Source organism: Leptodactylus fuscus, chromosome 5 (genome assembly GCF_031893055.1).
Source record: "Leptodactylus fuscus isolate aLepFus1 chromosome 5, aLepFus1.hap2, whole genome shotgun sequence".
In the NCBI taxonomy this organism is placed as follows: domain Eukaryota; kingdom Metazoa; phylum Chordata; class Amphibia; order Anura; family Leptodactylidae; genus Leptodactylus; species Leptodactylus fuscus.
The window spans coordinates 158157795-158185078 of record NC_134269.1 but is presented as its reverse complement, the minus strand read 5'-3'; the positions used below and the strand labels follow the sequence as shown (position 1 = coordinate 158185078).

Below are 27284 nucleotides of genomic sequence, written 5' to 3'. Positions count from 1 at the left end.
AGGCATACTGTATAAGGACCCGATCATATGGCAGAAAGTGAAGAGGAACATGAGGTGGACTTCAAGATTCTGCTCCACTGTCTGGCCCTACAGAACTTGCAGTGGAAAGCCAAAGCAGGGTTTTGTTTTTCCGCTGTGGCTCTTACTCTGTGAATAGCCCCAGTCACTGACACCAGGGACCCCATGGATCACCTGTTTGAAGCAGCATGCACCAAACCAAACCAAATGAGCACCGCTTCTGCTTTACAGACTATGTGATGTCACGTTCTTTGGTAATAGAACCTGATTGCAGCTTAGTCACATTCAAGTGAATGGGCTTAGCTGCGATACCAAGCACAGATGTACGGTGTTGTACTTCGTAAATACTAAAGCGGCTGCAGCAGCCATGTGAATGGTGCAGCTATTTCAGAGAGCTGATTGGCTGGGGGCCTGGGTGTAGGATCCCACCCCAATTTTTTATAATTGATCACCGATCAATTAATTAGTCCTGAAAAACTCCTTTAACACTATAATGTCCAGCACTAGGTGATCTAATAAGGCAATAGGCACAGTCACTGGCATATCCCCCAATATGTGACCCCGCCCAGACCATTCCTAGGCCTTCTGGTTATATTTACCCAGCATGTGATTTCAACCATCCATATCTATGTGCGGTGCATTTCCTATGTTTCATTTCTCTTTATGATGGGTTCCTTTAATTCTGTTCTGTATACCATTGTTATACTCGGTCATGTAATTGTTTCCAGTAGCATTCATGAGTTTATACACTATTCTTACTGATTGCTTACTTCTCTGTCATTGTATAAACTGTGTTTGTCATGCAATAAATACTACTTTTGAAATGAAAAACATCCTTGCTGGTTCTGCAGTGGAAAGAGTTTAAAAAAAAATCTGGAAATTAAAATAAAACAAAGCAAAACCTTTTTATTTTGCTATATCCATGCTAGAATCTTCTAGAATCATTCTATGAAATGTGGCAAATTATAAAAGAAAATGACTTTAACCAGTCCCTTATGTACCATAAAAATTCAGTCCAAGCCAAATCTGAGCTGGATTCTGAACAGCAGTTGGCGATCACGCCTGGTATGGTTTGGTCAACGTGGTGCAGATACTCGTCATACTTTTGGTAGACTAAAGTATAAATGTAAATAACGTTAAGAAATGTTTAAGAAATCGATGTACAGGTCTTTTAACTCAAAAAGAAACAAAAAAAATCTTAATATATTTAGTTGACTAAGGGTACTTACCGGTACTCCTTATATGTCTCAGGGGTTACAAATTATTTCAGATATGTAAGTGGCCTTACCTAAATATTGTATACTGTATTGGTAGACTTGATCTACATCCCACAACAGACCTAGACATAGAACAAGTTACTTCCACTAAGATTTGTAATATTTTTTTCTATTATTCCACTATAATAACCTTTTGTGGAATAGGAAATTCTATGTCTGCCTATAAGTATTCATTTTCTCAATTTAGTCCATGGTAATTTTGATATCAATATAACACTAAAGTACCGTAGATATTACCTAGTAATGGGTGAATTTTTATGAAAGCTGGAGTCCTGCAGTCTTTTGGAAAAGTATTCTGACCAGTATAATATTAATCAGAATAGCAGCCCCTAGAATTTCGGCTTTGGCAGTCCAGTCTTATCTCTTATTCCAAATTCACGCGAACACTCGGGTTTCTGTTCTTCGAGTCCATTTTGGGATAATAATGGGGTCCAACGGGTTTCTGCCTGTTCTTATTTTAAGGGGAATGCATTTTTTTTTTCCCAACTCTGCTCCTTACACCTGGTATCCACCCTGTGTCACTCCGCCGGGTTTCCGTCCTCAGCCCCAAGAAACTGGACAGGGGACGGTTTGCCAGCTGACCATCCCCTGTCAAGTTTCTCGGGGCTGAGGAGGAAAATGCGGCGGTCAGCTTTAAAAGCCATTTATTTGAACCACCAGTGTCCACCTGCAGCCTCTCCGCGGGGAAACAGTTTTATTTTTTTTTGGCCAGACACAAAGTTGGACAGGTGAGCAAGTGTGAACACCCTCTTACTCTTCCTCCTGTTCTATATGCACCTATTGCCGTATTGTAATAGGTTTAATTATTTTGCTGACGTATATGTAACGCTTGTATCCGCATCACTTTACACATATAGTTTAAATTCATATTCTATTATCTGCAGCAATTTTTTCAATCATTTGATAAATTGTATTGATGTGCCAGCAGTTTGCTTAAGGAACAAGCATTGGGAGGAAATAGTATCTGATCTGACACACCATAAAAGCGAATGGAGCAGAGAGGTGATCTGTCCAAGCCGGCTGTAGACTTTAAAGCCAGTGTTTGTTTTCTTGAGCAGCTACAAACAAGACTGAAACCTTCTGTTTATACACTATAAACACACAGACACTTTAAAAGCTAACCAAGTGTGTGATAGCCCCCATAGGAAAGACTGTAAAGTGGGACACATTAAAGTCTGGCATGTAATGGTACCAAATGCCAGTTACAACACCATAGTGTGAACTCCCTCTTAATGGACTGTGAAGTGTAAACTTGCTGTTAGACTTGTGAACACTGGAACTCATAAATTGTTTTATATATAGTACTTGTCTGTATATGGTGTCATGAATATATACAGTGCCGTAAGGTAGAGTGTATAGAATCGTAGATAGATAGATAGATAGATAGATAGATAGATGGATAGCTCTCTCTATATATATCTATCTATTTCAGACAGGATAGATTTGTTCGTACAGTTGTTCTCCTGGTAGTTAGAACTTATTGTAACACTTGTTGCGTTAGTTATATCTACTTTAACAACAGTTGGGTGACAACTAACCTGTCCTTATAACCTCCCTAGAATTTACCATCTAGCTTTAACACCCTTTTCCTAGTCAGGCACAATATTATCCTGATTTGCCCATCGGCAATAATGAAGGCCTGCGTGCAAATGAACAAGGACCACCTGGCACCCACAGCTTATACTGACTCCCATCTCATGCCACAGCGCTGCCTACTTGCTCACCCCCTCTTCTTCTTCCCTCCTGCATGTGCCCAGTGTGATGTGCGTAGTCAGCATTTATAGGTAGTGGAGAAATCCATGTTCAGAAAATGCATTGGTTGGGGCCATATTTATAGGATGGGATGGCTGAGAAAGAGAACCAGCAGCAGGAACCTGGCAATTCTGATTCCGACACCGTATTATCTGTGTCAGGTATGGTTGCCAAGGTATCATCATTGAGGGAATAAACTTATCCACTGAAGCTCCCTGTCTGTACAGTATTTTACACAGCGAGTGTAAAATAAATAAAAATAACAAGAAAATTTATATTCAAATCTAAAATCACCAAAAACTTGGAAAAAAAATATCAAGGTTTTATTTTAAGGCAAGGCATCACTACGTGAATGACAGGCTATCTTCTGCCTTATCGGTTCTGTGCTATGCATATGGAAATCCAACACTGAGGCCATTGCAACTCAACAAGATTGGAAACCTCCTTATGCCCCAAATTGTAATGCTGTAGGCCACTATTCTTACTTGGCACCTGTGTCTAGTTATTCAACATCTTTTTTTTTCTTTATATATTATTTATACTGCTGGATGAGTTGTGCTTTGTATCTGTCAAGCTGTTCTGGCATTAATCCAAACATGATATGCACATTTTTATAGATTCCCAACCTTGACTCCAATGTTTTTATTTTGAACACTTGGGAATCGTAAAACAATATTTTTTTTCTGTAATTTGGTTACCTGTGTACTAGGATGATATTTTGAGGTTTCACAGGCACGCTGCTCATACTAATGGCAATGTACTGTATAATAAAGGACGACCCCGCCAGTCCTGAGCCGGAGTGATCATACTTTTACTTGGTGTCATGTGGTTACTTTGTGTCAGCTTAATTACATGTCTGTGGGTTGATGAATCTATTGTTACTTCCCAAGTCATTTTTATCGTATTTCCAGGACATTTCCCAAAGACAAAGAAGTAGAATCACTCATCATTCAAGACTCTATAGACCTGTCATCTCCTTTAAGTGTCCATACATTATTATAGTAAAGCTGGCTTTTATCTGGCTGATACATATTATATGAATTCCCTCATCTCATGTAATGCAAAGTTAGTGATAAGTAACATGAAGAACAAAGGAAATATTTGTGCATCTGCTTCATTTGTTAGCCTAGGCAACATTAAAATAGGAGTGCCTTTTGGGAGCGACAGTAATAAAGGCGAGTAAGGAGCCTCAGGCAATGAAACATAGAAGAAAATCCTGCAGCGAAATATTGAGGTATATAACCCCATCATAAACCCCCCATGGCATTATTCACACAAATGTGATGCAACTCCCCTGGGAAAAACTGAGATTTTTATGGCTAGTTTGCATCTGTGTGGCACCTGTTTATACAGATGACGGATTAGAGTGTATGGAGTGGTTTGTGAAAACAGCCAAATATATGACATGTCCAATATTTCGATGGACCACAGTCTGTCAAAAGAGGCGCATAGGAGTGCATTGATTTTGGTGCAGCAACTTGCATATTAATAGACGCTATACTGATCACACTGCTAAGACCAGTCTTTAGAAGTTAAAAGTCCTAACAAAGCAAAAGGAAAGGTGGTGTTGTGTGTTTTTTTTATTTTTTAATAACGGGACCTATGCTCTGCAGCTGCTTTAATACATTGCATAGCCCTAGGGTTTCTCATGTGCTGCGCCCATCCTCTAGATCTCACTATCTAGGCATGCAGTTCATTACCAGGTCACACACTACTTCAAGCTCAGGTCTGTCGTCTTCTTATTAAACAGTTTTTCTTGTACATGTTTCCTCCAATATATTACAATGTATTTAGTGTCACATGTAAGTTTGTGTTTTGCTATTCATAGCCTATAGCGTCTTGTAGGCTGCAGATGTCTTTCTCCCTTATGAATGCATTTCTCTTACTAGTTGTGTATAGGGCTGGGTCACATATTACAGTTCAGTAAGTGATGACCTAACGCTTTGCTCCGTCACACATGGAAACCATTGTACAAACAAGTTACAGTAACATTACTTGGACTGTGAAAAAAGTTGGAATGATCCTTTTAGGTTTTCTTCAGCCAAGGAGGCTGCTTGATATTGTAAAATAAATGGACTATGCAGTCTAGGAATATGTCTAAGACTTGACTAAGTAGGAATAACCTACCGTATATAGCTTACATTGCAAACTATTGTGATATGTGTATGGATGTATACTCATTTTCCAGTTGGTATACAAATTATTAATGTGCTTTTATCATGGGCTATAAGACTTGTGGTAGACCTGGCTTGCATTTGTAAGGAGGCTATTTCTGTCCTCACAGCCGCAAGGAGCCATATAAAGCTGGATTCTATTGTTTTTCTTTTATCTGGAGCTACATATTATATTTTGGTTCCGGATAAAACCTAAATCGGTTTCCTAATAATGCAATGGAAAAAGTAGCAATTCATAGTTGTAATAAGAAATGTAAGGCTCTGAGATATTTTAAAGGCTTGGTAAGCATGTCTGTATAACGTCAGTCAGTGTGTCTTGTGTATAGCTTTACCCTGTGGTCATCAGATCAGAATAGCCGGAGTCACATGACTGTTACTGTGTCATCCACAGCTTGCATGCATCATTGTCATTGCTGGCATAGGTCGCTCTTATTACTTTTCCTTTTGATGTCTGTGCCTTTTGTGGCTATAAGATTTCTGTTGAGCTTTGAGAATAGGTTCCAAGCGGCTGAGCATTACATGGAGCAGGATGGAAGAGAAGTTGCTGTCATGCGGCATGTTCATCTCCTTGGAATTTGGCCATCTGGCTTTATTTACTTTTATGTGTTATGTTTGTTCTAGGTGTTGCTAGTGTGATAGATAGATAGATAGATAGATAGATAGATAGATAGATAGATTTCATCAACGTAAAATTTTATATTGGAGAATTATACTAAAATAAGTGTCAAATTTTACTTTAAAGTGAAGATCTGCCTTAAATACCTAAAATGGGTACAATATATATATATATATATTTTTACTCATTTCTTAATGCATCTTTACAGTAGTCAGTAGAGTAGGTTTTTTGGTACAGCCGTACACAGACGAAATGCTAAAGGTGTTTTCTCTTGGAGGCAATCCCTGGCTGAGGCAGGGCACCTCTATGGGTAGTGACTGAGTGCCCATTCTCAGCCATTTCCTGCCATGCTCAGAGGGGGCAATGGAGTGCTGCATGAATCCAGGGTATTGGTAGAGGCGTGTATAAACTATTTTTAGCCCTCACATTTTATACTGCTGTAAAACCTCTTTTAGGCTGAGGCCCCACGTTACAGATACGCAGCTTTTTGTGTTGCAGATTTTGTTGTTGGTCTTTTGAGTCAAGCCAGGAGTGGATTGAGCTAAAGGTAGAAATGTAAGAATTTCTCCTATATTCCTCATTCTTTGTGTAATCCTTCTTGGCTTTGGTATAAAAGGAAAAAAACGCACCAAATTTTTTTTGCAGCATGAGGCCTCAATTTTAAACATCTGCCTATCTACAGTTGCCACTTGAGGGAGCTGGAGAGCTTGCTGCATACTGTTATTGAGTTTAATATATTGAAAAAAAGGCCTCCTACATCTACATTGACGTAAAATAAAATGTGTGACTCTTAGCATGTAGAAAGACAGAAATACAAAGAAAAATTCCACCTGAACCAATACAGCACCCAGATTTCCCACAGTATAGGAGTAAAATGCTAATTCTGAGATGTACAGTTACCTACTTGCTGTAAGCAAATGCCAACACGTTTTTTTTTTCTGAATTTTCAACACCTTTGAAACAATTTAGGCTGGGATCACACATGCAGTTTTTGTATTCCCTTACACTTCAGACTATTTTTGCGCAAAGAATGTGTCCTTCCTGCACACCTCAGTATTCATATCATCTTTACATAATGAGAGAAAAACTCAACAATCCTACCTTGTGCAAATATACTGTGATTGCGACTGGTGGCATTATTGTATATATTGTATGGTATACTGACTGGGTGCAAGAAGTTGAGGCACAGAGTGACCCACTGTGTCTCTATCGCCCAAGGCCCCACATAAACCTAGAGTCAGTTCTGTGCCTAAATATCCTATAAATCGAAGAAGTGACTCATTTAGCTCAAGCAGTAGCCGGACGGCAAGATAAGGTACGTAAGAAGGCAGGCAGTCTGCATTACAGATTTCTGTACTCTTATGGCTTGTAAAAATGAAAAATAACAGGCTCCAGGCCCAATAAAGTGGCATGAACGGGGAAAGCATTCAGTGCTCTGATATTCAAGTATTTAATTCAGGAAAATAGAATGAAACGGTCATTATTATTTGGTCTGTAGCAATGTAGGCATAGTATGTGATCTCTACCTGGAGACTGCTCATCATGGGAAGATCTGGTTCACTAGCTTTTACTTAAAGATCATCTCACTGCAAAATAGTCCGAACGTGCATTTATAGGCACTTGGTTTACAATGGCAAGTACAGACATTTTCATCTTATCTGGGACTTTCAGAACTTGTATAGAGGCAACAGCTCTAAGGGTCAGTATTCTGTCCGCAAGGAGTCCGCATGGAGATGACCCCCCCCCTCCCCCCCGGATGGAGTACCAACGCTAATGCAAGCACTGTGCAGTTAAGCACACGGAGCCCATAGACTATAATGGGCTCCGTGTGCATGCTGCGCACTGCCCGCACAATTCATTCGTGCGGGCAGTGCGTGGCAAGCACACGGAGCCCATTATAGTCTATGGGCTCCATGTGCTTTGCAAGAACATCGCTTGCAATTGCGATTGCATTCCGTCCGGGGGGGTGTTGTCTCCATGCGGACTCCTTGCGGACGGAATACAATCGCTAGTGTGAACCAATCCTCAGGCCTTATGCTTTATATGGTCATGTAATAAGATGAATCACCTAGGACTTCATCTTAGTAACGAAAATTAGGTAATTTTACCAATTAAATTTGTATAAGAACAATTACAAGGGATATGAGTATGTAGTGTATGTCTGTACATGAAGCATGAATAGGATTAAAAATATGGCTGTGATACTACATTTAGAGGATTATATAGTTTAGACGTGTGGCCAATAAACATGAGTTAATAATCTATTCTTCATATGACTATGTGACTTTGAGTTGTCACAGTATAGCTGTATTATGTCATCGGTAGATTTAGATTTTTTTTTTTTTTCTTGTGCAATCCGGGAAAATATGACCTTGTGCTCACATGGTAAAATGACTGCATTTCCTGACATTTTAGTGACCTAATTTGACAGGTGACCCAGTGTGTTTATTACACTGTCCAGTCCATTTTGATGTAATTACTCAAAACATATATGAATATAATATACAATATAGTATAGGTGATCGGCTGTTTCTCTTATTAATATAATACACAAGTTCAAAGTCAGACATGACACTTTCTATGTTAAATCAGTGCAGTACTCGGTGAATGTTATGTGATTTATAAGGCTCTGTTCATGGTGTCCATCATGAATTTGTCACATGACAGGTACGAGTGGCGACTTATAATAGTCTGTCACCGCATTCTCTGCTGTTTTGACAGAAATAATAGCATTTACACATCAAGAAGAATAAATGTGTACAGGTCAAGTTCCTCATGTCACAATATATTGGTCTACTTATCCAGAGAAAACCCCCAAATACTTATCGCAGTAAGGTCTACATCACCGGCTTTAGTTTACAGGGATCGAAAAGGATTAGAAAAACCATGGCTGCTTATTTCAGAAACAACCTCTACACAACTTGTCTTCATTCACTTGAGTAGACCTGAACTGCAAAGCCAGATACAGCCTGTGGACGGGAGTGGCACTGTTTCTAGAATTTTTTATACATAGAAAAATCAGTTTTTCTCATATAGCACAACAATTTAATTCTACATTAAAATCTAGTACAATGCAATAGATGCCAAATAAATGTAATTCTCATTTAAACGGTACCATAAAAGGGTTTTATAGAAAGTTGCAATAGGTGTATGATCTTGCTGGACAGTCTTCAATCTGATGATGTCCTATTAGTTTTTCTCCCACTAATGTCCCTGTTATGGCTGCAGCACATTTACATTTGCTTCTTATGCTATGAGCATGTACAGTAAGGAGCAGTTTGCTCTTCTCCTCTATCCATTATCCACTGTTACTGGTTTATTTACATGTAATTCTGACAGGAGTAACTGTACAATAGCAAACAAATAGCTGAGAAATACCCGAGTGAGCATAATATAGGAGAACCAGGAACAATGAAAAAAATTTTTTTTTAAAGTTTCTTGGTGCTAGGTTGACACTAGTGTTCAAGTGTCTGTTCTTCGAGTCTGCTTGGGGACCCAAAAAACTAAAACCCTATCCACTTAAAAAGCAGCTACCCTCAGACCTCATAGACCCGTTATGGCGATCCTATGGCACGGGTGCCAGAGGTAGAACTCAGAGCCCTCTCTGTGGGCATCCATCTGTGGAACAGATTATACTGTGTGGTGGCTACTGTGGAGCAGCTTGCACTATGTGGTGGAGACTGAAGCAGATTGGACTGAGTAGGCACCACTGTGGAGCAGACTGGACGGTGTGGGGGTCACTGTGGAGCAGATTGGACTGAGTGGGGACCTTTTTATTATTTATATCACACAGTATCTGTTTTATAGCAGACATGTCATATTATTATAGGTCATAATAACATTGCATGGTCCTATAAAACAGATCTGTGCGATGTAAATAGTGAACATTAATTGTTCAAAATTATACCAAATGCAGTACAAAGTTGTTTGTAGAATTGAAAGTTCTGTAAAGCCCCATTCACATGACTGTATTGCGTAAATGACCGGGTCCGTAATTGTCCACAATTGTGGATCCGCACAGTATTAAGGTTAAATTGCCATGTTGGCACTTTTTGATAGTTTAGTGGGTTTTGGGTTGCAGTTTGGGCACTCTGTCTCTAAAAGGTTTGCCATCACTGCCATAGACTATAATGTGATCCGCCCAGTTTGTGTTTACTAAATTTTAGTATAACTTATTTCTTTTCAGGTTTAGGAAAGTTATAAGGAAACAATTGTTGGGACATAATGCAGTGAATTGTGATGTCGTCATTCTTAGCATTTCACTGATATTAAACCTGTCTGGGATGATGTCTTGAGCATTGTTTACATTGTCTGTCTGTGTATACAGTCGGAATATCACAGTTAAGCGATTACAGGCTTTTGCTTTGTATAGACACCCTGCGATAATTCACTGTAGCCTTCACTTTTCTGAGAAATATCTCCCCTCTGCTGGCCGCGGTACATGGAGCATAGAGTTCAGCATCGCACCTCCTTACCGCTTCACAAGTCCCTGCTGTCTCTGCATAAGATATTTCTTTATGTCACTGAAGAAAGAAGATCACTTTGGCTGACTGCCAATTCTCTTCACATATAATATCAAACCTGGGCCAATACTATGCGTGTGATAGATTGCTGAAGTCCTTGTATCCAGAGAAGTCACAAGTGATGGAGTCTTGTGAAATGTGGTTATGAAGGACACATAAATCTATGGGGAAAGGAGAAGCCCTTTCTATACTGTGATACTTACTCATACATTTATATGCTTTGCTTTATGTTATTTGTTACGAATTTTCTTATGCCACTCGCGTCCAGGGGCTGTTTCTGGTATTTCAGCTCCGTTGTATTCATGTAGAGGACCTTTCACCACCTCCACCAGCATCAGCTCTTTGCATCTTTTAATAGGCGCCGCTCTCTACTGATTCCTACTCCTTCAGCAATAATTGGTGCTGATATTTTCTGTACCGAATATGCTAATTAAGTCATCTGTCAGGTGGGCAGTCCTGGACGGCAGTACACAAACAGCAGAGAGCCTAACCTAACAGAAATGACTGCTTCAGATCGGTGGCATTATTCTAGTTTATAGGTAAGATTGGCGCTGTTACTGGAAAGTCAGATCCTAAACAAATCCTGAGGAATATTTTTAGGCTAAAGCCCCACGGTTTGGAAAAAAAAGAATTTTTTTTTTGCAGAATTTGTTGCAGTTTTTGAAGCCAAAGCCATGATTGAATATAGAGTAGATACATAGGAAGCACTTATGCGTCTCCCTTCTGCTCAGTCTAGTACTGGCTTTGGCTCAAAATAAGACGTACCCATAGAAGTGAATGGAGAACTGGCTCTTCATTCACATTGCAGAAAATTATCCGCAGAGGAAATGCTGCAATTTCAAAAACCATTGGGTTATTGTAACTCGCAGCATGTCAGTTATACTTAAGCACAGGGGATAACACGGTGGCTCAGTGGTTAGCACTGCAGCCTTGCAGCGCTGGAGTCTTGGGTTCGAATCCTGCCAGGAACAACATCTGCAAGCAGTTTCTCCCTGTGTTTGCGTGAATTTACTCCCATTCTACAAAGACATACTGATAGGAAAAAATGTACATTGTGATCCCGATATGGGGCTCACAATCTACATAAATAAAAAAAAGTTATACCTAAATTCTGGCATTTTCAGTATAGATATAGAATAGAAGCGATGTGTTTCTGCCAGTCTTTTCCGCAGCGTTTTTTCGGCTGCAGCTCACTATTTTGGGCCTTAGCCTTTTATTGCTTTATATAGTTCTAGTAGATTTTATTTTGAGATAAGTAGACTCTATAATTTAGTATAAAGAAAGGTTGACATTTCTATCGTATAACAAATGGTTCCACTTAAAATGTCCAGTGGGACAGGATATAATTCACATTGACTGACAGTTGTAGTCACAATATACAGTATAGTCGTATATCATGAGTGCAGTAAATGTAACATGCCGCATTTGCCATGTATTGGAGGGTTATGTAAAACTTCCCTGTTCTTCAACAGGAACACAGATTTCGCTCAAATTGTCAAAGGGTATAACTAGAAAGTGTTGGACACCATGATAAACTTTTCCCAAAACATTTTACCAGTTCTATGCAAAAGGTATGGGGGGAGGGGGAGCATGGTGGGACAAATGTACCCATGAAAGTGTATGGATATACCTGTGCTTCTGATTTTACTTGTACTACTGCCCCTGTTTCCTCTCCATTTTCCAGCCCTCCAGCATAGCCCCAGATGAATGGAGATAATCCACTGGGTGTCTCGCGCTGCAGTAAGATCAAGCAGGACTTATTTTTTTTACTGTCAATCTTTTCAGTTGTTTCAAATCTGTTCCAGATGGAATTTGCCCAGGATTTTGAGGCAGAATCTGTCTCAAAATGAGCACCAAATTCCTACATGTGAACATGTCCTAAAGTTTTGCATCTGGACTGAAAACGCAGAAGAGGTGACAATCTTTCCATTATAACTTATCCCTGTATAATCTCCATTCCTGGTTTTGGCTCACAGTCACTGACATAACACTAAACAAAAACTGATGTGTGAATAAGGCCGAAAACATAAGTCTATCAGATAAGACATAAGGATCGATTGGTAAGATGCATATAAGGCTCTCAAAGAGGACCTTTCATATCCTCATACACATGCAGTTTTATATACCGCTAGAAAGCGGACAGTGAATTCAGCGCACTGTCGGCTTCTCCGTTATGTGCACTGGGGCTGAAGAGATCTGTGCCGTTAGTTTCAGCACTGACCTCTACCCACTGTCGGAAGGGAACTCCTGACAGTCTAGCTGTGCTGTGAGGAACGACCCTCCCCCCCTCCCCGACTGTACTTGTCCTTAGACATACACAGGGGGTGTGGAGGGGTCGACAATCTTCACAACTGTGCGTCATCGCTGGGCGGTAAGGAATGCCCTCTCTGACAGTACATGGCTATGTTAGAGTACTGTGGGGGGGGGGGGTGCTGCACACCCTTGGCTTTCTGGCGGTATATTAACCACCTACCACAGAAGATCTTTTATAGTAGAAGCATCAACAGAAAGGAAAAAAATGCTATGACAATCAATCAGTGTTTGGTAATTTCATGATATTTATGAATATATTAAAGGTAATGGGTTTTTTTCCCCCCTCTTCTGTCTTCCTACCATATAAAATCCATATACAATCGAGTACATGTGATATACGGTAGGTGGTAAACATGGTGTGAACATGGATTACCTGGTAAAACTGCACTATTACGACTCCTATATGACAGTCTGTGACCACTGCCAAATGTTACAGCTAAAGCTCAGCACAAATTGGAAAGTGTTGCTCATACTTTATTGCTGGTGATACAGCCGGCCAAGTCAATACACAAACATTGGAACAATGTGCCTGACGTTTCATTGAAATAGTTTTTACGTCTGGATGGGGAAAATAGTTTGTAATCCAGCTAGCTTGTAATGTGCCTGAGCGCAGATCAGTGATTCATGTGACAGATTTCACCCCCACTGGTGTCTGTGCAATGGTTAAGCAGCAGCATCCACCATATCCCATAAAACTGTCACATTATCCCTTTCCATGTGAATGACTAATCTTCAGTACAAAGCTTTGGTAGTGTCCATACAGTTTATAGCCTTATTATTAGGGCTGTGCTTTCACTACCAGAAGGATTTCTACACTTTAAACAATTTCCTAAAGAGTCCTGATGTGTCATCTTGGCTTATGATGGTCTGGCAGATTCCTCTTGTGACATCAAGAATAGAACTTCAGGGTACCCTATACTTGGTGTCGGAAACACTGGACACCTGATGGAACGGATAAAAGTGCCAATGTAAATGGAGCCTTACTACAATTTTAGGATGCAGTTGACTGTCAGTAGTGCAACAGTTATTAACATAAAAAAAATATATATTTTTTTTTCATAAAAAAAATTACTGACGTATACTATTTTCACAAAACTGAAGACCTGTATGGCATGGGTTGGGAAGGGTACAACTAGCATTTCCAAATTTTCTTCACCACCAATCTGGTGACGCATCCACAGCAATTCCATAGACAATCCGTGACGCCTATGGATTTTGCTGCAGGATATTTCACTACATATTTCAACCCTATACATTGAAATTCTGAAATCCACTGTTATGCGTTTTGGCAACACGAGTTTATGGATTGAATACTTGTTTTTCTGTATGCAAAGTATCTCCAAAGTGTGTATGGCATTGTAGATGGCCGACAGACCACTAGGAATCGGTGTCTGTATTATGAATGGTGGAGGAGAGAATGCACAAAGTCACTTGAAGTGGAGTCAATGGAAGGTTTATTGGAACCAGCAGCTGGCATGCAGAAAGGGGGAAGACAACTGGGGAGCTTCTAAAGAGTCCATCATAGGCCAAATAGCCAGAGAGAAATGCAGGAGAGGGAGAAACACAAGTTTGTTTCTTATCATATTCTATTCTTTCTTCACTGTAGCTACAGTTTCTTGTCGGTAAATTAAACCATTAAAGGTTCTAACTAGGGAGTAATAAAGCTTACCAGTAGATTTTCAGCAGTAGTTAAGTTTTATTACTAATATACACTCCGGTCACCCAGAGCCAGCCCTGAGGTTAAATCTATGGAGGGGTTCTAGGAAGGCCAGAATGAATCACTGACCTTTATTGATGTTCAAATCCACTCTACCCAATGGCCCTGCAGCCTGAACAGAGAGGAGTCGATTCTGACCTCACCAGCTGCCCTATGGGGTCCTGGGGCACAGGAATGTATATTAGTAATAATGCTGAAAGGGGTTGGTCACTTTCAGACCAATATTGACAAACAAATGTACAATAACAAGATATACAATTTTCCAATCTACTTTCTGTATCAATTTCTCGCGGTTTTCTAGATCTCTGCTTGCTGTCATTCATTCTGTTACTTCTAGAGGATAAAACTCTGACCATGGTCATGTGATTTACAGTCCATGGTCATGTGATGTACACAGAGGTGCACAGCTCGTTACAGTCACAGCCCAGTAATCAGACACCTGCCTGGTAATCCGCTGCGTACCTGTGTGTACACCTGGTTAATTCTTGGAATGTTTTAAATACTTCTTTTCCCCTGATTTTTATTTAGACCCCACTTCATGTGTTTGGGCTATTGGCGCCCATGTGTCACGTCTTCAGAACCAACACTGATCTGCTTATATGTCTGCAACAGAAAAGACAAAACTGATATTAAGGGGCCTGAAGATTGTCCTTATGCATGTTACATGAGTTTGTTATTTTAAGGAGTTGTGGGCATTGTTTGCATCTACAGTCACTTTAATACATTCTAATAGATACAGTGCACTCGTAATGTTTATACACTACGTACGGTTTGTCTCTTCTTTCCTTATATGTTTAGGTCATTTCTCTTCTCTGGTTTTGTTTTGTAAGAAATTGTTTGATTTGTGACTGGCATACAAAGTGTCTCTGATCTTGTGTCCAGGCCTTTGTATCCAGTGACTTTCCTCCTCATCATTAGCATTACATTCATAACTTTTCAGAAGCCGGAGCTGCTTTGCGGCTTTGTGTGTAAGAGTAATGAAAACAAAGCCGAGTTAGTTCACAGTGGTGGAGCTGTTGACTTCATTACAGGCCGGGCTATTGCTTACCACAAAATGACTTCCAGCACACGGTCTGAAAGTAGTAAATGTTAGCACACCAGACTCCATCACCTACAGCATTATTTAAAGGGCTCTCCTATTTCCATTATTATTTTCATTTCATTCCATACACAAAGTACAGAAATTCAATTTGCCTGATGTAAGAGCTGTTCGTGCCACGATGTATCCACACGCTTCCTATGTATGTGCTGAATTTATTACATGAAATGAACATTTATAAACCCCACGTGGCCTGTTTTTGGTGCAGGATTCTCTGTATTCTAAATCCTTCAGTAAAGAGAGCAAAAGGCTTGACAATCCATACTGTCTGAATATATGCAAAAGCACACCTTTTCACATACATCAGGCCCATCAAAGGTCATTGATTGAAATAGCGAAGGCTGTTTTTACACCACTTCAAAGCCTGTCAGAGTTGAGATGTTAAGGTTTGCTGCGGAATTGATGTTGTTTGTTTAAGCATTCATCTCCATACAGTAGCACCTATGGACCCGTTGCATATATTGACTGCTTTGCATGCAATATATGGAGTGCGTATATTTATAGAAACCAGCAGGCATCTTTAATATTTAATATTAGTTATTGCTGAATCCATTGTGGGTGAACTCTCAGGAGAGAATTTAGAAACTGTTGCTTTTTCCATAGATATTCATTGAGGGCAAACAATGAAATACCACTATGAAGTTAAAGCCTCACATTGCGGAAAAGATGCTTTTTGTGTTGCAAATTTTGTTGTGGTTTTTTGAGCCAAAGCCAAGAATGGCTTCAACAGGAAAGGGAAATATAAAGGTTTCACTCCTGGATTTGTCTTAAAAAAAACAGCAGCAAAATCTGCAACAAGAAAAACCAAACTGTTACCGCAATGTGGGGTCTTAGCTTTAAGTTGGTGTCTTTTCTATTGTAGCGTTAGTTTATTTCTAGTGTTCAGCTGAATTCTGAATCCGAGACAGAAATAAGGTTTTCTGTAGCCACATGCTGCACAGCTCCTATGTCAGAATAATCCGATTAGATTTATATGGGGTTATTCACTCCATGAAGATTCTTACACATTCTGCCTTTCATAACATTGTGTGGCCTCAACTTTTTGCTATTTATATTCCTTTGCTTTACATTTCAGGAAAACCATGAATTTCATGGGCTAATAGGCAAAGTAAATGACCTAATCATATACATATGTAGTTTGTAGCTAAGGAAGATGCCCAGAAAGTATAATGTATATTTCTGAAGATCATTTCCCCATAAGATAAAAAAGGCAGATACTAGAGATCCTTCACCTCTCTTCTGTCGGGCTTTTAAACATTAAATTCAACCAGTTTGTAGCCATTTCTGTCTCTGGAATAGTGGAGTAATAGTGTTAGTTAGAATTGCCATAGGGGATGTTATTACCCAGCTTTCTGAAAGACCTGATGGTCAATTCTATTTCATATCTAGGCCAACATTAAGGATTCTAACCCAGACACCCCCCATTAAATAGCTGATCTCGGCAGATGAAGAAGACAGCTCTGTACTGTGTAGTGACGGAACTGAGTCACTGCAGCTGAGGCCCCATTCAGATTAATGGAGGCTGATCTGCAGTACCTGATCTGACCACTACACGGAGCCATCTGCTTCCTGTTCCCTTATTTGAGTATCAGCTGCTGAGGTCAGATTATTATTGGGAGTTGCCAGGTCTGGATCCCACTAATAAGATAAGATAATCCTTTAATAGTCCCACAGTGGGGATATTGATGACCCTACTGTATCCTTAGTATAGGTATTTTTATCTCAGAAAACACTCTTAAAGTACTCCAGATATTTTTCAACAGTGTCTAGTGCTGGATAACAAGTCAACAGCATCTTTACACTATCTAGCATACACTATTAGGTAGCTTATTTTCCAACAAAAAAAATGCCCACATTTTGGTGCAATTTTGGCACACACTGAGGCTGAATTAAGCCTCCTAATAAGACGCCAGACTCTTAATAATTCAGGAGCATGGCGGGAGGTCCAGTTGTAGGTTTCAGCAATTTGTACCAGTTTTGTGGCTAAGTTGGTTGGGCTAAAGTATCCCCTGTTCTCGTATTTTGAAAATCAGCAAGCAAGATGCAAAAGGAACAAAAGTCGTGCAAAAATCAACCTGTACAATAATAGATTGTCTTTTTCATGCCTTATCCTGCTGACAGTATCAGACTGTTTTGGGAAATACCCTTTGACAAGTGGAATGGTAACACTCAAGTGGAAGAGTACAATACGGCATATAAGAAAAGGTTCTCAAGGATATTGGCAAGACATCTAGATATTATGTGTCTCTTGTACATTTTTGTTTTAAGTTTAGCTGTGAAGTGAAAATATTAGTAATAGTATTAGTAATATTGCAAAACTTTTCTTTCCTTTTGAGCTGATGCACTATGCAAACTGCAAAATGATGATCCTGGAGTTGACAATACATCCCCAGTTTTCTTTATAGAACTCTATTTTATTGAGCCTCTGGAGTAAAAATAGATGAGCTTTTCATTCAATAAGCTATATAAGAGCAATAGTGGTCAATGCCAACATTCAGGGACATTTCCAATGACAAATATCTCCACAGCCCATAAAACAAGGCTCTCTGGAAATAAAGGACCATTGCCAACTATGTGAAATTAAATATACAAAAGACAGTTGTTCAGTGGAATAAAGCATAAACTGTTACCATGAAGGAGAACTTGCCTGCATTTTGTGCGTTTCAGAGCCCGTCCATCTTAAGTAAACAAATGTAACCATCACCAAAGAAACACATGCCTCAGAATGTCAAGAACGTGGCACATAGCATCCTATTATAGTGAATAAGTGAAGTAGACAGGGACCACAAGAGTAAAATTACAATAATAGTCCTCTGATATGGGTCCAAAACCAGAAAGTACCATCTTATTGTACTTATCTGTGAGTCTGCAGTACCCCCACAATACCATACAGTACATGTCCTTGGTTAGATTGCATTACTGCCCCCTATCAGTTATAAGAAGATAATTTGTGTAAGAATTGAGGGATCCTGTGAGTTGTATAGTTTGCAACACCTTAACTGGCCATGTACAGTATTTGTAGCCGAGCCAGTATTCATAAAATTAAACCTGCCAAATGCTTTTAGGTTCAGTGAAAACCAATTAGAACATAATGAAATAAAAAAGAGAACCGTATTAGTTGCTTCTGAATATAACTCAGCATTTGTCTGGCACTGTGATGTCATCGGAATATTTCTACCTGATCCAACCAGCCTGGTAATGCTTAGAAGGGAGTCTGTCAGCAGGAAAAATGTGACTAAACCAAGTGCTATACTTTGCTTGTACAGTCACTACTTCACTACAGTCACTCAGCTTATGTGTGTCTACGTCTGTAATATATTACTCTGTATTATCCTGTACCTGTATTACTATGCTGCTGTAACATGCTGAAATTTCCCCAATGTGGGACTATTAAAGGATTATCTTATCTTATTTCCATGTAAACAGGTTTTTATTATTTAAAGATCATCTATCGCCTCTTCTTTCATGCCTGTTTTAGTAGATGGTTATAATCTCTATAAATAAAATTAGAAAAAAATGTATGTAAAAAAATTATAGAATTTCTTTTCACAAAGGGACTATCTGGGGGACGTTTAACATTGTAATCCATAGAACACATTGTCCCACTAAGGCAGGGTGTTTCGCCACGGAGACTAGAAGGCGCTCACGGGTGGACACTGACTGCCGGGTTTCCGTCTCCTGTCAGGGTTTCTCGGGCAGATGATGGAAACCCACAAAGCGGAGACCGGCCGCAAGTGTGAACCTACCCTTACTAATATATGTGGTGGAGATTGTGAGCTTCTTAAACCACTATCTGGGGGCTGGTAGTCTTGTATTTCGGCCACCACTACTGAACTACCAGCGAGTTCTTACTAATATTCTCCTGTATATAGGAGTGTTTTTCCAATATGCTTCATTTGTTCAATAGTCTGAATAGTTGTAAATTGTTTTAATAAAGTCCTGATTCATCCCTTCCTGTCAGCAGCAGTTCACTTTCTCCCGAGACTATATTTAGTCCCTAGTGATCTCACCCGAGTGTACATTATATGGTGTCCTTGATGGAAATGCAGCAGAGTAATGGCTAATTATTTCTCATTTCCTGCAATGCGCCTGGCTAGGGTGCCTGACACGAGAGAGAGGTTGCTGCATGTTCAGACTGCTGTCACCCATCACAAGAGAGTCTCCTTATAAATAGCTTTAATATATCTTTGCCTTGTCCCTTCTCCTCCCAGCAAGAGGTAAATGCATAATAATCTCTAGAGCAATTACACTTATTGACCTTCCTGACAGAAGCATGCTTGTCTGTGTGCTGGAGTCGTGATGTGAAAACTCAAGTGATCAAACTGCTTCCAAAGGCCTGAAATACATGGTATAGTCTGACTATTCACCCACTTCTCACAATACTAAGGTCCGGTTTACATCTTGCGCTTGGTTTCTGCACATTACATGCTTGCAGTACTTTTCTCTCCGCATGTTTCATGTGGAAACCACACAGACCCCATTATAGTCTATGGTGGTCCACGGGTTTCCCAGGTAACCGCTTTTTAATGCGTATAGGTTTCCATTCAGGAACTCCCCAAACGCAGATGTGAAATGGCCCTGGGAATAGAAAGTGTAAAGCGTGGTTGGAAAGGAGACTTTAACTCCTCATACAGATTTCATGGGTGCGCACACCGTGGACGTAGGCTATATATAAAATGGGACTTAAGAAAAGGAGAGCCCCAATCACGATGTGTGTACAAGTGACCTTCTTGTAAAACTTTGGCTCATGTAGTACCTAGCCGGTACCTGGTCCCAGATACTTTTGTAGTATGTTTTCACAATGGAGAAAACTGAGGCAATCTGGTACAATGCAGTGGAAAAGGGGCTCATCCATGCCATTTTTTTCCAAATTATGCTCTTAGAAACAGAGAGCATTTAAGCTCATTTCACTATCATGTAATCTAACAATTTAGGTTGAGCTTTGTAATGTTGGCCATACAACTAAATATGTCAGCAGAACACGTGCAGCTGTGAGTCAACAGCTATTCTTCCAAGCTCCACCATACACATACACACTTATTGGCCCCTCTGGCAGTGGATTATCTCCCACACGAACAAAGACAGAAGTGTTTTTAAATATATGGCATTTACTGTGTCTGGTGTATCTTCGTATTTGCCATCAGGGAGGATTTGCAGGCCTTCAGTGATCTTTTCAAGAGTTTGCCCAGCTCCATAAAATTAGTAGGTTTGGATGACTTTTATATAACGTGTATGGCCAACTTTAACTGTTGTATGAGCTCCCACAATAAACCACATTCTCTCTGCTAACCCTTTCCTGACATCTGCTGTACTATAGCAGCCACTTAGGAGTTGAGTGACCACCATAGCTGCCAGGTCTCCACTGTATTATACAGCAGAGACCCATCAGCAGTACCCGCACTGTTTGCGGGCATCAACATCTCTAACAGCTTGGCCAAACATGACCCCCCCCCCCCTTTGCCTAGAACATGTATAAAAGCAACTAAGCAAAATAAACCCATACACCTTATCGATCCCTGTGTCATGCCTACATCGCACCTACAAATGCCGGAGCGCAGCGTTAAAGCAGGAGCTGAGCTGTGACAGCTCCTGCTTTAAACACCTATGTATTCAGCTCATTGGCGTCCGACCAGGACCACGGGGCAGGACACCGAAATCGTGAGTGTCCCGTGGAATTCGGGACAGTTGGGAGGTATGGTTTTATAATGCCGGCTGGGGTTAACAGATGCTAATTAAATTCTAAATTTTAACTTTGGACAGGAATAGAGAAGCAAATGAGTAACTCAAGATGAGTAAAGCAAAGTATTAACCAAATAATTCATAACTAATTCCCCCTCCTTATCATTGTTGGCCAGTACCCAGGAGAAGCTGGACAGCACTGAAGAATTTTTTGCCTGATTTCTTAGGTCTCTTGCTAAATATGACACAGATACAATAAGTATGAGGGAGACCGCCTCCAGCTCATGTGTTGTTTCCCCTCTGGAGAATTTTTTAGGAACATTCCCATTGGTAATACAGTAGCTGTTGTTGCAATCCTGCCGGTCTGTGCCAATATTTCCATTTAATAAGCCTCGCTGTACTACTTCTGCACATTTCAGCCTTAACCGGTATCTGTTTCAGAAAAGAAATGAAGCGTGTTGTAAAAGGCCTTTTCATTGTCTGGAATTCCAGTAAAAATACTGTACTGGGCAGCATTTTTCTGTATACAATCAAATATTAATGTAATATAATATACTAACTCTGCTTATCTATAATTTACATTATTATCCTTTTAGTATATCCCACCAGCTCAGCAGAAAACAAAGAATAGATTCATTTACACTGGTGTCATCACCATGGGGCTTGCAGTCTTAATCTCCATATACTGTCACAAGGACAGCGGTACTAAGGTACTTGTACCAGAATTCTTCCATAAATTGCATTTTCTATTTGGTAATTTTTAGGACTCAAGAAATCATGTCTACACATCCGTCATTCTAGCAAAGTGCAAACATCAGTTTTTCTGCTCCAAATCATTAGAAACTGGATTTTTCCAAATTTATTGCTGTCAGTTTTCTGGTGAAAAATCAGTATGCCAAGTATGGCCTAAAAAAGCGCAAAATTGTTTAGGTCGATGCAATATTCTCCAAATCTATCGCACAGAACTATGATAAATTTTGCGTATCTGGTGATAGACTGGTTTACGTTTACACTGCCAGTCAGACCTTTTTAGTGAATGCGAGCCTAGCTAATAAATAGCTACAATAGATTAGATGTTTCCTATTGCTATCAGTAGGAAATGGAAAATGCGTTCTTGCATGTCTGCATTATTAACTCAAGATTTATTATGATGCATGTAAGAACTATTAACAAGACATAAATATTCAGAATATACACCACTGAGTAAAAGTTAAAGCTAATGTGGAAAAAATGCTATAAATTAAAAAAAAAAGAACAAGGAATCCGGAAATCAGCTTTATGCCACATACATTAGCACTAGGATATAACTCTTCTAACCATGGTACACACAGGCTGACATTTCTAACAGTGTTACAATGCTAGAATATACTGTACATCGATCCGGGTGCTGGAAATAGAGAATTCTGCTGGTATAATCCAAGTTACACCTTGTAGCATCTTATCTAGCTGAAACAGACATTGCAGGGTATTGTAATTCACTTGTATTGCACACTCTCATGCATGTGTTTTTAGGTAATGGGATCTTTGAATGCATTCTATTTATTAGTACATTGTGCTGTCTGTTACTAGGAGTAATTCCACCTCCTTTGCTGTTCCTTTAATATGACATATACGCTTTCCTCCTCAGGAAAAAGAATAAAACAGAGTGTAGTAAATGTATAAAGCAGCACTTTGGCTTTTCTATTTTCAGTAAGCGTTTGTTTTATCTTGATAATGGAATGAACTGTTATAATGCAACCGCTTAGACAGCAAGGATAAAAGACCTAATGCTGTGCGCTGTACGAATACATTTCCTTATTATGGAAAATATATATTGTGTAATAAGATTTATACCTATACAGGTTTACACATAATCTGATCATGGATTCTGCATATGAGTAAATCCGGCGTACTACTACTGATGTTTCTTATTGTTCTATGCAGTAGCCTGACTACCATAAATGTCATTTTACGAGTCCCAATCTTACTCTGGGCTGTCCATAACCTGCAGAATAAATTGTAGCTTGGTCCCCGGCTAATACAGTAGCACTTCTATCCTAGGAAAGAGCACTGAGAAGGGACAAGGGCAAAGATAACTGTGGAGGCAGGAAGTTACATTTTCAAAGAATGTGACTTGAAACTCTTAGGACCCGAGGAGGTTGTTAGCAGGACACACCAATAAATAACTATTTTTCTTCCCTTCATTTTCCCATTTTATTTGTGATTGCCTCATATTGTATAGGATTATTTGTCAGTCAAGGGCTTTGTATAGTGAATTAGCTATTTATAGCAAAATTACATTCCCTATGCAACACAAGTTATTGGGGGATATTTATGAAGACTAGAATTCTCCACACCAGTGTCCATATACCCTGTATCAGTAGAAGAGACCTCTTCATAAATGCGGCGTCTCCTCCTCTGGGCTCTATGCCAGCTTGTATCTGGGGTAGATCTCAGTGATCTATTGAGCAATTGAGCCATATTATTAATGATCATAAATGTTGTACAACTCCCTCGCTACTTTTTGCTTTCATGAAGGAACCTGGGCACAGAATAAAATCATGAGACTATGTGGGAGGTGCAAAATTATTGTCACAACTAGTGCTTAAAAAGTCCCAGATCCAAGGTTTGCAGCTCTTATCTCTCTGCTCCCTGGCCCATCTCGCTCCTTCCTATTCTAGATGTACATAACACATCACAGCAGGGTTGGAGAGCAGAAACGTAAATTCTGAGCTAATACTCACTTTTGTGCAGAGGCAGTGATTGGGAGTCATTCTACTTTATGCATCTGATCTGCACATGTCCTCGCTGTTTGCTCCCCCCCGCAGATGTAATATTGATGGCATATACTAAAAATGGACCATCAATAGTAGAAAGACTCAAAAGCTTGCAATCTGTCATCATTTTGTCATCACTTTGGTTAGCCATTAATAAAAGTATCAACTACAAGATTCTCAATTTTTATATTTCATATCTACTGGCTAACACGGTACCAAGATCTATTTTCCTTCAATAAGGTCAGGGACAGGGTATACTCTAGGCGGCAGGAAGCACTGTGGGGGCTCCAAGAAGACGTATAGCTTTGTGTTAGAGGGGGCATGGTCTGAACATTTTCACACTGCAATTGCCACCCCTTCTCCCTCCCACCCTCCAAAAATGTATGCTGTGTGCTTCTGCTTGACAGGCCAGTGATATCATGTTCATTCAGCATCTAAGCCAAGTGTCCTGTGTGCAGCTCAGCCATATTCTAGTGAATGGAACTGAGCTGCAATACCAAACACAGCCACTATACAATGTAGAGTGCTCTGCTTAGTGGACAGTAAAGAGACTGCAACGTGTGCCTTAATGCTGCGGTCAAGCAGCTGAAGCTGAACACACGAAGTGTAATAAAAATGGAAACCCCATAAATATTTATATAAAATTAGACGTTTAATAATTGGAACTGTGTTCTTGGGTGTCACTATCTGTATAATGGAGCGAGCCATGTATGAAATCTCAGGCATATAGGGGTGATGTTGAGCCCATAGAAGTCCCTAATAGTGCTCTGTTACTGCTTACTGCAACTTGGAGGTTGTATATGGCCATAATACAGCCATTCATGTACATAATACGTTTATTAATTTTACAATATTGTTCTGTATTAGGAATGCCATTATACTATGCATACAATATATGTAAGACATTCCTTTACAATACACCTGAAATTAAGAACAATTTCTCAATTATAACACTTCTTTTGCCATTTTTTTTACTTAATTTCTTGAATAGCCTGTACTTGGCTTTATATTCCTATATTGTTACTGTATCTAGGACTCTATCATTGATCTCACAGGAAGATGTACAAATTATATTAGTGGACAGAAGAATCATTCAGTCTTCCTATAGCAATTATAGCCAAGTGTGTGTATTGCCGGAGACCAAAGCGCCACGTAGTGTTTTATTAAAAAATGAAATTTCTGGTTCATAGAAAGGTGTGAACTCCAAGCTGTGCTATGAAAGCTTACTGTGGGGGAGGGTGGAAGTAAAAGGCAATGCCTGTGACTGGCAAGACTATACAGGATAAAGGATACCGTTCAAATGATCCTCGCAGAGGTCACTCTCCTCTCTGCACCTTAGGGTGCTGTCATTTCTAGTACACATTACCCTGAAATGAGGAGGCAGCACAGTGGTGAAGAACATCACGCTGATGGACGGTGGCAGATCTGGCATCTCAGGACAGAAAGCTTCCGCAAATGCAAGATATGCAATATGAGAGAGAACCTGAGCACAGAATAAAATCCATTGTGCTTTCTGAGAATCCTGTAGACCTTTGTCTATTGATATAGGTATCAGCATGTGTGCTGTGTTACTTACATCATAGAAGTGCTTTCCTTTCTTGATTAAAAATCTATTTTAATATCTATCACTTAGCATATATTAAATGGATAGAATAACTCATAAGGAATATAGTCAATATTTTATTACAAATAAATATTGGCTAAATGGAGTCTCTCACCAGAACCCACCATATCAACACAGCCCCACAGATAGGTTAGGGTCATCTGAGTCAAATGGTGTTTTCCCCTTTTGATTTAGTTCCTCTGTTGCTGAGAGATCTCTTTTTTTTTTTTTTTTTTTTTGTCAATATGCAAATTAGTTTTTTTTGCGAAAAGAGGGCATTGTCATTGTTCCAAAAAGGTAAGTGAGAATGCCCTCCTCGCATCAAAGATTGCTAGCGTGAATGGAGTTGCATCAATATCAAATGATATTCATCAATGGAAAATCCATGGGGGTCTGACAACCAGGGCTCCTATGGATCAGCTATTTAAGAGGCAGTGGCACTCCCAATCTGCTTCACAGGCCATGTGACGTCATGTTCGTGGGCCATATTGTAGTGATTGGGGCTGAGCTGGGATACAAAGTACAGCTGCTACACAAATGTTCTGTGCTGTGCTTGGTAAGTACTGAAGAGGCTGCAGAGCTCACCTAAACACTGCATCCCCTTCAAATAGCTGAATGTCCAGGGACCTGGTTGTTGGACCCTGCAGACTTTTAATTGATGACCTATACTAAGAATAGGTCATCAGTTCATAAGCCCTGGGAAGTTCCTCCAAGCTTAGTCCCAGGCATGTCAGGATTTCTGCCGTGTTCCAGTATCTATGGGCTATGGTTATTGTTATTTTGCTACACTGCATTGTTTATATAGCATATATGGTTTATAGAGCATATCTTATGCTATAACAATAAAACGTTGTTTCCTCTCTCCACAGTTATGCACAGAAATCCATTTGGAATGGACATTTGCTGTCGGAAGGGGTCACGCAGTCCACTCCAGCAACTCTACAATCCAACACAGGTGAGTAATAGAATGCTCCTTTAATGTTTTTTGTCTCTTATGTCTTGCATTATGACATTTAGTAACCCATATTCTGTACAATATAGTCCATGTACTATGATTTACAACATTGCCTTGAATTACAATTGTCTTGTGAAGAGGTGATAAGGCTGGTGGATGAAATATCCAAATATATGGTTGGTCAGGGTTCTCTGATATGTGAAAGATCACTATTGATGGTCAGTGGGAAAAGTAATTTGACCACACAGAAAGCTAATATAAATATATATAATCTAAAATGGTCCAATACTTATAAAGCAGAAAGGCTTAGGACTAACGCACATTGTAGGGATCAATAATACTGCACCCATAGAAACATTGGACTGCTGTGGTACATGTTTTTGTCCTATATCAAGACGTATTACCACATACTGTATTATGGAGTCATTGATTCCTAGATGTATATAAAAGCCTTTCTTGTAGTGGAGGATGCAGTGCCATACGGCAGCACCATATGGAGACATAGAGTGCCTTTAGCTCAGTGATAAAGGATTGTAGGGACTGACATAAGGCTCTGTGCACATGTTTTTTATGTGCATAAGACCTTGGTGGTTTCCAAGAGTACGGTAATTCAAATTAGAAGGCATTTAACATAAAATAAACAGAATTGCATATTCCCTGATACGCCTACATTCACATACTGTACATTCACAGCTGAACTTGGATGCTTTTTCATTTTAAAATGAAGTGCACATCAGAAGAACCCTTTGGACCCCATTGTAAGACAGTGCAGCCTGTCAGAAGCTGGTGATGTCCATTGTGC

The 27284-nt window shown here is 39.7% G+C and overlaps 1 protein-coding gene across 2 annotated transcripts in view; it reads left to right on the top strand.

Annotated features, from left to right (window-relative positions):
* Positions 1-27284, top strand: part of CHST11 (carbohydrate sulfotransferase 11) — a 130341-nt gene that overhangs the window by 38383 nt on the left and 64674 nt on the right. For both annotated transcript variants that reach the window (XM_075274564.1, XM_075274563.1), the window contains exon 2: positions 26397-26482. In XM_075274564.1, coding sequence (XP_075130665.1) covers positions 26397-26482 — 86 coding nt within the window. The remainder of the gene's footprint in view (positions 1-26396; positions 26483-27284) is intronic.